The sequence below is a fragment of the Eretmochelys imbricata genome, chromosome 1 (assembly GCF_965152235.1).
Source record: "Eretmochelys imbricata isolate rEreImb1 chromosome 1, rEreImb1.hap1, whole genome shotgun sequence".
Lineage (NCBI taxonomy): Eukaryota > Metazoa > Chordata > Testudines > Cheloniidae > Eretmochelys > Eretmochelys imbricata.
In genome coordinates this window covers 233,917,552-233,933,022 of record NC_135572.1, presented here as the reverse complement: position 1 = coordinate 233,933,022, position 15,471 = coordinate 233,917,552, and the positions used below count along the sequence as shown (strand labels likewise).

Below are 15,471 nucleotides of genomic sequence, written 5' to 3'. Positions count from 1 at the left end.
TTTTTTTTTGTAAAATATGAAAAAAGTGTCTTTTCTTTAACCCTCCTGGGATCTATAATTCAGTCAGCTTCTCTGATAGGTATAACTTAAAAATCTAATCGGAAAACTCTACAACACCCAAATTGCAGTAAAAAACAAACAAAAGAAAAAGTTGCATGTGTTTGTCAACGTCACCTTAATCCTGTTGCCCTTATTTCCATTGCAGTCCCAACGGCCAGCCAGCCCAAAATGCATCATCCTTAGAAGTATAAGTGGTGGGGAGAGATTTCTTTTCCCAAAGAAAAGTAGATGTGCAAAATGATGCTGTAGTTGTCTGTCATTCTCCACTTTCTTCACTTGTGGTGATTTGTTCTGTTTATTTCATCAGAGGCCACTATTTGCAGGTGAACACCTCTGTCCGCTCACTGCACGTGTTGCACTTCACAAAGCAGCACCAGTGGAATTTGCAATTACACTGCCACACTTTCGTGTACTGGTGTGTGTTGTAACCCCTTCCACAGCACATCATGTCACACCCGTCTGCATTAGGAGATGTACGGTTACAGAGTCGTCCCTGGGTACCAACGCTCCCTGTGGAAGCATCTTCCTCACAGTAGTTGGGCGACTTTTCGATATACACCAGATCTGTTTCCATTGGTTTCTGATAACTCCTGATCTGCTTGATTTTCAGGAAGGTTGGCTGTCGTAGCCGACTGGCCCGTACCACCTCCACTTGTACTGCAGCATTATACTTTTCTTTCAAAATATATCCAATCTCTCTGAATTTAGGAAGTGTGGTCCAGCAGGTCTTAGTTGTACAGGAACCTGAAACACCGTGACACTTGCATTCCAATTTCATTCGCTCTTCAAGAACCTGTATGTGCATATATACATATTATTTTTGGAGAAAAAACTATATTTAAATTTGACTAAATCACACTGTTTATAATTAATATTTATAAAAGCTGGTTGAAAATTTTTCTATGCATTTTTAATAAATATTCTTTTGTTTGCCACAAAAACTTGTTTTTAAAAAGATTTTGTGATATTTATTATAAGAAATTTTATCAGAAAAATGTTTTTTTCTGCTTTCAAATAAAATTTTGAAAGTAATTTTTTAAATTTTGAAATCAAGATGGGCTTTTTTGTGGGGGAGGAGAGAACCTATCATGTGGCGATACTGACCAAAAAATTCATTTCAAAATCTTATTTTGAAAATGGAAAATAATAAAAGAAAAAAATGTAATTGAGTTTTGAAATGTTGATTACATTTTTTCAAAAAGGTTAAACAAAATAGGATTTTTAATATATTTTGATCAGCTCTGATAGTCATTGAATAATTTATGTGTAGTTGCCATGGCCTCTCTGCTCATTACATACTTAAAACATCAAACTATATTAGATATCTACCTACTGACCAACCAAACCCCTATCACGCTCAATTGATCTAGCCTGAGACCAGGCAATGGCTGCCCATAAACATGGTCCTTGCACCATGCGAAGTGAGATCCACAAAGGGTCCTGTGAAGCTAAGAGTCAAACACAAGGATAAACAGAAATGTTATTTTTATTATTAGTTAATACTTATGTTGCATTAGTGCCTGAAGGTTCCAATCCAGGATTGTGGCCCCATGTGCTTGGAAACCTATCCAGGTCTCAGTTCTGGCTTTCCCACAAGCCCCAAGCAAAAGGCCGCATGTTCTTGTGCCATCCCTGGAGCAAACCCAAAGGCAGATTGTGACTGTCGGACACATTTGGCCTCCTAAGTTCACCCTGCTCTGCAGTCCGAGTACCCTTTGCCTGGTATGTATGTGACACAAGATACTTCCCTCAGTGAACCAGCAGAGCTATACACTACACAGCTCTTTTTTGGGGGGGGGGGGGGGGGGAGGGGAAATAGAGAGAGCAGATGTGGAGCTGCTCCCCACACCTGGTGCAGGGTTGCGGCCCACAGAGGCCATTATGCTCCCAACAATTCTACTCACATATTCCCCTTCAATCCTTGGTGCAAACCCAGCCACAATCTGTCCCACAGTCGTCATCAACTTTTCATGAAAATCTAGACCTAATAATAAAATAAACCAATCTTTCTCCCTTGTATGTATGCAGCAAGGATGATAGTCAAGAAATATGAGCTTCCAAGTTCCACTGAAGCACTAGTGCAGCCCATCTCCTTCAGTGGTTTCACAGCAGATCCCAGACCATGATTGAAATGGGCAGAGGATAAAAGGCCCGAAATCTGAGTACAATAGCATAATGAATCAGAGGGGAAGCAAAAAGTGCTTACTGCTTAAGAATAAAGGCCTTAAAATAAATGCAGTAGAACTTTGGTTAGCCCTGCAAATAGAGGGCACCCTCCTGAGTTGTTTGAGTTTCACTTAAATTGTATGTTTTCTTTTTCCAAATTTCTGGGGTTTCATTATTAAAGAGAGTATCTAGCTTTGCTTCTCTTCTGCCAACATATCGTAGCAAGCACAAGCGGGCTAAGTATCTGGTTCAAAAATACCTAAGGCTGGCTTCAAGGAGCCTAAGGAACCAGGCTCAGATTGAGTCACTGTCAAGTTAGCCCTTCATTCTTCTGATGTAGATAAAGCCGATTTCCAAGCAGTTCACTGCGTTAGGCTAGAGGTTCTTCCAGCCCTGGGCTCCAGTCTGCTTTGTGTGGACATTGCATTCTTAGGGCAAGGGGAGGGGTTTTGCTGGTGTCCTTGGCCAAAACTTCTCTTTTTACCCCTTGACTGTTGGACAGTGTGCCCTGCACAGACCTGAGTGCCTGCCCCCTCTCTCCTAGAGGCATCAGCTCTTCATCAGTGCTGGACGTACATGTTTTGTGATGTGTTTTGGGATCTTTCCAAACGAAAAGCACTATATAAATATAAAGGGCCTGATTTTTTTTTCAAAGGCCCTCAATCCTGACTCCAATTTTATTGTATACATTTTGTACTTACAAATAATCTATTATCGTTTAGATATATACACACATCCATTAAAAAGGAGCACCTATCTCTGCTGTAAGCACTGGTGACAATTCCTAAATATGAAACCAGAAAACAGATCACTCCTGAATCCCAGCTTCAACCATTAATCAACATATTCACAGTCATTAGCAATAACCCAGCAGCAAAAATCATACATAAACTGTGGACAGAAATGGTACTCCTATTCTATTCTATATAGATTGTATACCACCCTCACCTTAGGTCAATGTAGTAAACATCTAACATCTGTCACAATGATTCGTTCTCTCTCTTGTTCTCTCCCCAGGGGGACAATTATCTGTTTGTTTTGCTTTTAAATGTACATGCTGCTATATTGGAGAAAGCAAGGTACACAAAGTGCACCTTGCACTTGGAGCAGAAGGTGGTGAGATTTGCCAGTATTCTGAGTTCCTGTGAGAGTTTGTGTCATGGTCTCAGACCTGCACTCAGGAAAATTCTTTCTCTCACACAGATGAGTTTTACCATTATGGTAGAAAGTTCCATGGTGCCTGAAGAGGGGAGTTGTTGACCCATGTCCTCAGTCCAGAGCTTTAGGTGATCTTTTTGACATGCTGGACTCAGACAACATTATTTATACAGCTAGCCGCCTGATGTGCACAGTGGTGCTAACTCTTGCCATTTTATCATTGTTCTTGCAATATTTGGTGTTTTACTTGAGCCCCAGGTTCTGGAGTAATGTAGTTATACAAGAATCTCAGCTTTCCTTTAAAAAATAGTTTCTAGTCCTTATGATTGTGGAGAAAACTTGAAAATGTAACTCTAAAGGCTTGAAAGCCCAGAAGAACCCAAAATGTATGTATTCATTATTTTGAAGCTAATTTCATGCTTTTGGGGGAGGGGATGCTGGCTCATGCTTTTTGAATGTTTGGGGTTTCGACACTGTGTTTAGGCCCAATGATCAGGTAGTTAAATTGCTAAATGCTGTAATGTGTGCACACAGTTATTTTTGGGTGCAAAACTTTGCCCACAAAATTGGAAGCCAGGGAGCCTAAGGCTCAACCAAAATAATATTTCTTCCCTTTCCCCAGGTGGCTTGTGTTCAGTATTCATATTCATTAAGAGCCCAATTCTCACCTTTGCATATGCTGAGTAGTACCTTACTGCTTGAGTATCCTCACTGACTTCCAACTTGGAACGTAATGTACTACCAAACATGAGCAAAGGGGGCAGACCTTGGCCCAGTGTACTCACTGTTGTGACTGAAGAGAAACTGATGTTTCTCTTCCTATTTTTCCCTCTGATTTGGTTTGTCTCAGCAAAACTCCCATTGTAGCTCTGACCCTGAACCTTAAAGGTACTTATTTACTAAGATTTAACACACCCTGCCAGGTTGGGTACCTGATTAAAGATTAAAAATCATTAGCTTGCGTGACTCTCTCCTTCAAAAATTCCATTTGTCATATGTCAGGGCCTCATATCTAACCTTGAATAGTTTACAGCAAGATCTACTTCCCAAACCAAATTCCCATCACTTGACTTGCTGCCTCAGACTAATATTAGAACATTCTTTAGATCCACTTTCTATGGGCAGTCCCACCCCAGCCCCAGTAGGGTCTTGCCAAGTAAAATTTTCTAAATAGTACTGCTATTTTATGACATGAATTGTGAAATATAATGGGAAAGGTTTTTATTCCAGAGATTTTGCACCAATTTCAATAATATACTAAAATGCAATTTTGAGTGTTGCCCTCCTCAAGTCAAGTAGAGAAGCCTTAGAGAGAGAATTATTTTCTGAATGAATAAAAACCAAAATAAAATGCAACACCCTCCCCCCCGCCCCAGCATTTACAAAACCCATTTTGTAAATTTCAAATCTAGGCCCAAGTGCATTATATCAGATACAGTTTCTGTACCTATTAAAAATCCTATCTGGATAAAATATGAAAAACAATAGTCATATTTTGTGTGTGTGTGTGTTTTGGCTTGGCCTTCCTGGTTTGTGTTTTCCTTGGTGGCAATGCACATTTTTGGACCAGATGTTGAATGTAACAAAACCCATATTAATTTTAACTGCAGTATCAAAAGAAATAGAAAACTCAAACAGCTTTTCTATCAAAAAGAGATCGACTCTTGCCTTTGGTAGTACTCATCCGGAGAGAGATGGATTCTGATTCCATATACTAGTATATCATCGCTTCCCCTGAGACTGGAGAGGATGGGGCCATTAAAGCCTATTACTTATGAGGTAGGAATGGGCACTATTTATAACTTTATCTCTGAACAGGTCTGGATATAGTAATGCCATCAGATTGCCAGTCTCAAGGAGCATCCATGAGATGATTAGAGAGAGGTTGTAGTATGGTGCAATGGGTTACTGCTGTATGGTGATAACTTGAGGCCCGTAACATTTTGTTTGTTAATAGCAGGTCACAGGACTGAAAATAGCATATGTAAGCAGGGTAATGGTCTATGTCATGTCTCATATATTCTGGCATCAGCATGAAAAATATGAGTATTTCAGCCTGACGGTTGTTCCTAATGTTTCTCCAGTCAGAAGCAGAGCTGTCCTGAACCTTCATCTCCCAGCCAAACAATACTTATATTTTGTGGTATGGAAGAATATAAAATCCAGTCCACTATCTCTACCCTATACCCAACAAGACTTCCTGGTGAAGATGGTCCATTCCTCCCTCCCCTCACCCAAAGTTTCCTGTTTAGTGGGGGAAATAAGAGTGGGGTACAAAAACTATTGCCCATCAAACAAGGGCTGTTCTTGCCAGGGCCATAGAAGGATGGGCCATAGAGCCTTATCCACGAGATCCTACAACTGTTTCCTGTCCTTGCAGATTGGCCTCTCCTGGAGAGCTTCCCCAGCAGGTAAACAGAAAATACCTTCTGAGGGAAAATATATTTCAGCTTTGAGCAATGAAACGAACCAAAATTTTCTGAAATTCAATTTTTCAATGACTTATTTCTAGAAAATTCAAATTTTGAGGGGGAACTCCTCCCCCCCTCCCCGCCGCATACACACATGCACACAAAAATCTGTTTGAAGTTTTTCATTACATTTTGTGTGTGTTATATTTCAATCACCTATACAGCTGGTTGATTTTTTTTTAATCTTTTGACTAAAAATTTAAGTAAAAATAAACTGTTTTTAAAATATTGTTTGGGAGTCTGTTCTATTATTTTGACTATAAACCACAATCCCAGGAAATAATGACCATATTATATGTATGATGTGTGTACACTACATACACTGTATAGTAGGTATGGGTATAAATACTAAAACTGAACCCCCACAAACCTTTGTCAGTTTCTAGAACTGAATGTTTTTATAAGTTCTGAAATAATTGTTTTTTTCCCCCCTATGTTTTTCCTCTTCTGGTTCCAAGGAAAATGGCCAAAACACTGGGCAGGAAGCTATATTTCCATCTAATTAAAGCAAAAGAACTCCTCTTCAAGAGATTCTGAGCCAAGGTTTTCAGACTCAAGAAATACACTCAAGAAATTACACTTATGTTATGTAAATATGGATAAGCTTTAGCTGTCCATCTGACCGTCCAAGTTGTAACTCTGAACCTTTTGAAAGTTGGATTTATATCTTTCTGCAGATGAATCTGAGTGGGGGAAATAAGCTACTAAGAAGAATTACCGAAGCCTTTTTCCTTCACAAATCTATTCAAAATGGATGTCTAGTGACATAGTTTGACTCCTATAGGGGAAAAAATGTATCCTCAAATGATGGACCCAATTCTATAAGTCATTGAGGGTAAAATTTTCAAAAGAACCTAAGTAATTAGGAACCGAAGTCCCACTTTCAGAAGTGTGTTAGGAACCGAAGTCCCTTAAACTCCTAAGTGCCTTAAATCATTTTTGAAAATGGATTTAGGTTCCTAAGTCACTTATGCACTATTGAAAATTTTATCTTGAATGCTTTTCTGGGAACTGCTTGGCGCTCTCAGCTCTCACTGAAAACACTGGGAATTGAGAGTACTTTGCATATCTCAGGAATAGCACCTTGCAGGACTGGGTCTTCTATTTTGGGACATAAACATTACACCTAACATGAGGTATTCTTGTCCTGAGGTAACACTTCATGTTAAAATTGTTTCTTTAGATACTATATATTCTAAATAATAACTAACAAATACTCGTCAGCTGTGCCACAGCCAAATCATGTCAGCCAAAACCCCTCCCAGCACCACAGTTCTGTGGTGCCAGGAGCTGTGAGAAATAGTTGTCATTTATACAAAAATGTCCCAAATAATTGAATAATCTGTTTTAAAGAGACACTGAACATTTTTTGTCCCTCCACACTCATTCTTTCAAGTATAAAATAAGATGTCATCTTCCAGGCATTCAGAAGAAAACCTATTGACATTACAAAAGATTAAATTTTGGGATGGAGCTTCTGGCATTCAGTGTTAGTGTGTGTTTCTGGAAGAAAAAAAATAGCTCAATATTTTCTCCACATAACCACAGTGACTATCTAGTAAGAATGTAATTGATTGATAAGCTGTTGGAAACATTTATTTTCATCTGTCTAGTAGAAGCAGTGATCTGTTACCAATTGATCTTCCTTTCCTATTTTCTAATTGAGATGTACCGTGAGAGTTGGTCATTGTTTTGACCTTTTAACAAAAAGTTAAGATTAATGACACATGTTCCTAGAGGTTACTCTTCCTGAATTCCATAATACAGCTACTTCCTAAAATACATAGTAGAAAGCTGCATCTCTCATAAAATGGCATCAGAAGTTTACTGGATTTTATCAACATTTAATTTTTAGTTGTTATATCAAAGTTTTGTCCACAAACGACTTTTGTAACCGCTTAGATTTGCACCAAGGCTTTTAATGATTTCCAGCCTTTCACAGTAACATTTGCATTAGACTTCCAGGTACAGTTTGGGAGGTAGGGGCAGGAGGGGTTCAGATCGTTCTGATCTATAGCAGTCATTTCAAAAATTACACTGAAGTTAGGTACTTCAGTATTGTAGCCACCTCCGTGCTGTGTTATAGCAGAGCTCAGGTCTTCCATCAGTAGCAAATTATTATTTCATCAACAGTCCTAGGTATCTATTTCTTCCAAACTGCACTGATGTCAACTTTGTCTTGAATAAGAAAATTCACAAACTTGCTATTAGTTTGAACAATACTTGGAAGTGCAACGCAGAGCAATTAGAAGAGTCCAGCTAAAAAACCAAAATCCTGAAAAGCCCAAATATCTGCCTCTTTCAAGGGCTATCCTATTAGCAAAATATTATAGGCTCTACTATGGTTATGGGAGCCAGAGCCATTTAGCTATATATGAAAGCAGGTGTGTCACTCCATCAGGGGAGTTGGAAGCATTCTTGGAAGACTCCACTCACGTAAAAAGAAAAGGAGTACTTGTGGCACCTTAGAGACTAACAAATTTATTTGAGCATAAGCTTTTGTGAACTACAGCTCACTTCATCGGGTGCACCACTCATGTGTGGACTTCATTCTTCTCAATGCTGCCTCTGGGGCCTAAAATGTTAACCAGCCTCCGCAGGAATGCAGCCATCCAAATGATGGAGTCCTAGGTCCTGATCCAAAGCCTATTGCACTCAATGAGAGTGTTTTCATTGAATTCAGTGAGGGGCTGGATCAGGCTGTAGGTGGGGAAGGGATTCCTTACACCCTTTCCTTCACAATGATTCTGTGGTAGGTAGCCGTACCACTACCCAGACAGCCATTCCATTTATCTGACAGAGCTACAGAGAATGGAGTTCATAGTTGGCAAATTCTGAAGGCAGAGAAGATAAGTGACATAACAGATTACGTCTTGTATTACTTGTCTTCTACTCATGTTCAGGGCAAGGGACGGTTGTACTCATATTGGTTCTTAATAGGTAAGCGCTTGAGCCATGAAGATCATATCCAGGCTTCCTCCAAACTTTGAGAGGGATTGATTCTATTCCATGTTGCCGTCCAGAACAATCAAGTAGAGATGGATCTAGCTTCCCAAAAGTCCAAGGGGGTTAAGATTCAGTGTTACATTTCTGCACTAAGCAGGAGGCCAGTGATAAGTACGCTATTTTATTTCTGACATTACTGTGAATTGGGGCCATGTGAAAGAAATCTGCAAGTGGGCAAAATTTGCTTGGTTTCAGACTTGTTACAAGTTCAAAACTCAGGCCAGGTTCACCCAGCTTCCCAAACAAGGGCCAAGTGTCAGGTGATTATAGGCCAGACTTCAAATTTACCCTCTTACCTCTCCCGCTGGGTTCCCAGAAGGGATCTTTTATTTCAGGTTGAAAACATGGGAAATTCAGTGGTTTCACAAGACAAATAAAACTCATCCATATGGACTGAGTTTTGCTTTGACTTGAGTCAAACCCTGAACAAAGAATGTCCAGGGCATAAACCCCAAATGATCTCTGAACCCTCTGTGAACCAAAATCACCAAGCTTTGCACAGTTCAACCTTGAACATTCATCTCGTTGTCATAACTCTGATCTTATTTATAGAGAGGCCAAAGCCCAGAACCTTTTCTCGGGTCCCCTTACCTGAAGTTTAGTGGTTCAAATTAAAAAATTGTTTTAATTAATTAATTTAATTTAAAAGATCCAAACCTCTTCAGTTTATCTCTAGTTGTTTTAAAATTATATGCTACATTAACTATTAAAATAAAAACATATAGGTACAAATTTTTATTGAAGAATCTCCTGAAAAAGGGAGTGAATCCTAAAACAGTATTTACGAACATTCATTTGAACTAAACCACTTTGACAATATTCATAACCCTTTTTAAACATTGTCCACAACCAGTCATGCAAGTGATACCTTTTGGGTTTGCGAGAATGTTTGCAGAAAGTGAAATCCTCACAAATACTAGTGCAAATGTATTTTCCTGAAAATTCTTTCCAGAAGTATTCACGCGGTAATCTAGGAAGTTCTTTGGTCACTTTCCTCCTGTTTATGAAGTTTCACCTTATATTATTATTTGCTTAATTAGAACAGGCGGTGTGGTTTAGTGAAGAGAGCAGTAGACTGGATTCTGTTCCTGGCTCTTGCAATGACCTACTAGGTAATTTTGAGCAAATCATTTCAGCTCTTTGCCACTCACGCCTTTTATCTGTCTTGTTTATTTAAATTGTAAGCTGGCAAGGCAGAGATCGTCTACTATGAGTGTGTAAAGCATCTAGCACAATGGGACCCTGATATCAGTTGGAGACTCTCGACAATACTATAATATAAGTAAGTACTTTACTTCAGAAATTCAGTGACTAGCTTTATTATTCTGGGTGTACAACCCAATAAATGTCTTCCGAGATACATTAAGTGCTGAAGCAAAGAAAAGAGACAACCAGTTCCAGACTAGCAGCACCAGTTGTGCCAGGAGCCATGTCCTGGCTGCCCTCCCTCCCCACACTTGCCAGTCAGGACAACTTTCACGTATAGAGATCTACCCTTTTTAAGGATACCTTCCATCATGCACCCCAGGTGATTTGCCTCCCACATTCCACCTATGGCATAAAAATGTCCAGTGCTCCCCTGTTCAGGAATTCCTGGCTTCCATTCCAGCACTCTGGATCATCGCTCCATTTTCTCTTTCTTTTTCTTTCATTTATATAACGCCTTTGATTTCAATGCATTTTACAAACTACAGCCATATTCTGCCCTCAGCTTTTGTACAGAGCTCCCATTGCAACCCCTGAGAGTTTTTTGCATGGATTGAGTGCTATTATGTCTTTCAAAATACAGAATGTACAGGAATTGCTTCAGCCTCCATCAAAAATGAGCCATCTCTGGGATGGAATACAACAACTAGTGCGCAGCACACAGCAAAAACACACAGCTGTTTAGGGAAGGAAATTTGTAAGGAATAATGTCTGATATTTTTTTCTGGTCTGTGATAGACTGAAATTCTCTTTCTGTACAGTACAACAGTGGTTCTCAACCAGGGGTCCGTGGCCCTCTGTGGGTCCGTGAGCAGGCATCGGGGTCCTCCAAGCAGGGCCAGCATTAGACCTGCTGGGGCCCTGAGCCCTGCCACCTGGAACTGAAGCCGAAACCCGAGCAACTTAGCTTCGTGGGGCCCCAGGCAATTGCCCTGCTTGCTACTCCCTAACACTGACTCTGGTTTTTATATGCAGAAAAACAGTTGTTTTGGCACAGGTCGACCATTGAGTTTTTATAGCATGTTGGCGAGGCCTCAGAAAGAAAAAGGTCGAGAACCCCTGTAGTAGAATACATAATACAATTTAATTCATACAGAAGCTACATCTTGGAAAATCAGTACCCTTATTTCTTAGGCTGAAAACATTTTAAAAGACTTTAACAAAATCTCTGTTGAGTGTGGTGATGTATTATGAAAAAGGGCATGTTTTAATTTTTAAAAGCTATGGAGTTAGATCTTCAACTGGCGTAAATTGGCCATAATTCCATTAAGTTTATTGTTTCATTGGCAAGCAGCTAAATCATGATTGTAGACATTTAAGTGTGTGTCTTCTTCCAAAGATTAGGTAACACTTGTCTAGCAATCATGTGGTTATATGCACTCCTCCAATGTGAAATTGACAGTTATGCATTTGCTAGAAAGTATGTATTTGATTAGAGGCATACTTGAAGCAGCATTTTGCCTTTGGGTGGAATGAGTAACAACTGGAGCTGTTGGAGTTCAGCAACATAGAAATCTTTCTATGTCCCACCGCAATCTCCTTTACCTTTTGCTAGCTTTTTTCCAAGGAGAGAAAATGCAAAGATTTAGCACCACCAATGACAATTCCTGCAAGATCATGCCTAATTTCAAGAGAGCTTGGAAGGGGGCCTAAAGAAGTAGAAATGGTTAAAGGCACATAAACTGTGGAGTAGTTAATGGAGCTTTGATATAAACTCATTTCTGAATCTATAAAACAAATATAGGCATTAAACACGATCAGATAACTTTGAGATGGGTGCAGAATGACAATCTTAAAGGAGGGTGAAGACTGGGGGCATTGCTCGCTATAACCAGCCCCACTTAAGTTCAGTTGCAAATTAAAAGGACCTCCCCACCCTCCGGAGAGCATGTTATCCCATCCCCTCCCCGTCTAGAATACCTTTCTTCCAGCCTCATTGTTGTGCAAGTTCATCAGCCTCCGTGCATTCTTTTTGATTTCTCGGGCATCAACAAACTTCCTGGAGAATTCAATGCCGTATCTGATATCCGCAGAGCAGCCTCCCCATTTCCAGCCCTCCTCCTGGTTGTAGTAGCCCTGTTTCTCTCGGTCACAGCCACAGTTGCTGAGGTTGCCCTGGCTGCAGGCAGCAGTGACAGCATGTGCAACCCCAGCAGCGGTAATGGCATAGGTGAATGCTGCTTCCCTGCTTCCTGTGGAGAGAAATCAACAGCTAATGGGTTTGGAAGAAGGCAGTGTCTTACTACAAAGTACATACATTATGTACAGCAATACATTAATTCAGAAGCAGGAGGGTAGCATTGTCAGTAGCCTATACTCTTCCTTCTTAAAAATTATGTATATGTTTTAAGTGTTTTGCTGAACTGGGGTCTAGTGACTAGTTGCCCACATACTGTCCCCGGACCGTACAGGTCCCACCCATATAACGGTCCTGTTTGCCTATGTTAGATTGAGGTACCTTTGGCAGTGGGTTTGGCCAGTGGGGGCTGCACTGCTCGAGGCAAGATAATTTGTTAAAGTATTTCACCAGGATCATAAATGTTGTTTATCCCAGGTTTGTTCACTGAGAGGAGGCCATGGAGGTTGTGCAGATTTCAAGTGGGTTGCAGGCCAGTCATTGCTGGGGATGTTTATAGGAAGAGAAGAGCTGCCGCTAATTCCCAGCATGCTGGGAAAGTAGTACATTGTGAAGGCTTAAAAATACCTTGCCCAGTAAGGTGGAGAGTGTGTCATGACAAGAGGATAGGACTCAAGTGGAGAAGGCTGTCCATACATCCTTATTAGGTGAAGGTAGAGTTGGTCAGTGATGTTAAATATAGATTATAACCTGAGATGTAGATTTTAGAGCTGAGGTTTTTCTGGAAGCTGGATGGTCTGTTGTTCTATGTCTATTGTTGCTGACTTTTATTTACTGTGAATTTTGTCTTAGTAAAGCTGCAGCCTTTCGCCACCAATCCTCTGAATCCAAATTCTGTTGGACCTTGGTGCAGTGTGTTATGGAACTACTGGCATTTTGGAGCACTAGATACATAGTAGATTGATTTCAATAGGGGCCGTGTAAAAAAATACTTTGAAATCGCTGACGTGCTGTAGTGCAAATACTGTCTTAATCCTCACAAAATTTAGAAATGGCGTTCGTGGTATCATTATTTGTCCTAATTAGGTGATTATGTCTCTTGAAACTCAATATATGAAAAGAGGCCTCATCACTTCAGCGGACACTGAAAAGCAAAAATATACAGATGACGAGAGTTAAATTAAAATAACATGAAAATTGCAAGACCTATCCAGGAAAGCAAGGACATCCATGATTTAAAATCCCATTAAAATCCCAATACTTAGACAAAATGGTCCTCAGTTGCATCTTATAACAGGCCTGGAGTGCATCCATGCATCCCTGCACTACATTTCAAGACCTTGACTTGCAGCTATGTCAGGTGACCAAGCATCATGTGATGGCAACCTGGTGATGAGGCGTCCTTTAAGAGAGAGCTGGCCCAGACAGATGAGGGAAACTTGAGGTCAGAAAAGGGACTCTGGACCAGCCAGGTAGAACATCTGGTGGGAGATACCTGCAGGGAGCAGGAGCAGAAGACTTGTCTGGGAACGGTTTTGGGTAAGGCTAGGAAGGAGGTTTCGGTTTTGAGAGGACTTAAGGGCTGTGAAAACTAGTTGGAGGAGCAGGTGAGCCTGAGGAAGAGGGCTGGAAGACTTGAGTTGAGCTGAGCTGTTCTGTTTTGTGAAATAAACCAGATTCCAGGAAGTGGATACACTTGAGCCATTTGAGTCTGTGTACATTTTTTGAGGAGCTAAGTAGGAGAAACCAAGGTAGAAGGCCTTATAACCAGACCAGGTAAACTGACCCATGCACACATCCCATTGGACCAAGGTACACATTGTGTATATATGTTGGTCAGAAAATGTGTCAAAGAATTCTGACTGGCACCATTCCAGTATTCAGTGGGTGTGTGGAATGAATGTAATGAAGACAGTGAATGGGGTGTAGCAGGAACCAAATGGGAGGGAATGATGCTGAGAGGAACCATGCAGGCCTGTGTGATGGGGGAAGGATGCTAGGGTTGTGCAGGCTGGAATGGCAAGGAGGGTGAGGTGCTAGGGGATGCGGGCTGGTTGAGAGAAGATTGCAGGATGGTGTACAGCCTGACTGGGAAGTTGGGCTGGGTTTTTTCACAGGTGTTTACTTCTCTAAGAGGGCCTGATCCAACTTCCATTAAGTCCACCAAAAGATGCTCTCTTGGTTTCATTTGGAGTTGGATTGGAACACTTTGTACTGCCCTATTATTGTTTATAACATTTCTTCCTCTGATTTCTCTCTGTTCCCATTGAACAGCAAAACTTCTACCATCATCATTTTCCTCCTTCTTTGGTGACTAACCCCTATAGTGCTACTGCAGAGGAATTTACAGCACGTTACTGAAATGATTGAATGCCCGTACACAAAGCTTTGCCTGTTACTTTTTGACTGGCCTAACAGATACAAAGCAAAACAAATCTTCAGGGGGAAACATAGAAATAATCTCATAAACTGTTTAATTTTCATATTAGGATTTACAACAGTCCACTCCTAGTGGTTCTGAAATAGCACACGCACAGTGCATTTTTTTTTTTTGTTTATTCATTCATTTCAGTTATTCATTCACAGCTTCCTGAAAGCACCTACAACCCCTGGTAACGTCAATGAAGTTTAAGGGCACATAGCAGCATACATGATGGGGTCCTACATTTGTTTTTGCCCCTTTTAATTGTTTGCTCAATGTAATTAACATAAGAAGAAAACTGAATGTTTGTGGCGGGTTTCAGTTTTTTGGGTTGTTTTAGTTTATTTGGTTCTTTTTAGTCATTGCCAGATTTCTGATACAACATAAAGCAGAGAGAAAAGGAGTATTTATAATTAGGTATCCGATGAAGTGAGCTGTAGCTCACGAAAGCTTATGCTCAAATAAATTGGTTAGTCTCTAAGGTGCCACAAGTACTCCTTTTCTTTTTGCGAATACAGACTAACACGACTGCTACTCTGATACCTGTCGTAAAGTAGAGAGAAAATCCTCCCACCACCTCCGTCTAATCTCAGAATATATAAGTATTAGAGAGAGGCATGGGAGCCTAGCAAGGAGATCCTAAAATGTAAACTCATCTTTGTGGCTGAAGGCAAGTCAATTCATCTCTCTACCTCAGTTTTCTGATCTGTAACCAGAAGAAGGTAATACATACCCCACAGAGGAAGAGTTGGGCAAATTTTTTCAATCAAAACTTTTTTTCAGCAAAAAATGCAGGGTTATGTGTACCAAAACATTTTGCTAGTTCATTTTGATTTTGCCAAATTTTTTTTCCCTTCTGGGAAAAAAAATCCAAAGAAATCTAAACATTTTGTTTGAGAGATTTT

General features: G+C 40.3%; 1 protein-coding gene across 2 annotated transcripts in view; it reads right to left on the bottom strand.

The window, feature by feature from the left end:
• Window positions 1-373: 373 nt before the first annotated feature.
• WNT7B (Wnt family member 7B) overlaps window positions 374-15,471 on the bottom strand; it is a 128,162-nt gene continuing 113,064 nt past the window's right edge. For both annotated transcript variants that reach the window (XM_077807437.1, XM_077807436.1), the window contains exons 3-4: window positions 11,988-12,259; window positions 374-853 (exon numbers count right to left, since the gene is read on the bottom strand). In XM_077807437.1, coding sequence (XP_077663563.1) covers window positions 374-853; window positions 11,988-12,259 — 752 coding nt within the window. The remainder of the gene's footprint in view (window positions 854-11,987; window positions 12,260-15,471) is intronic.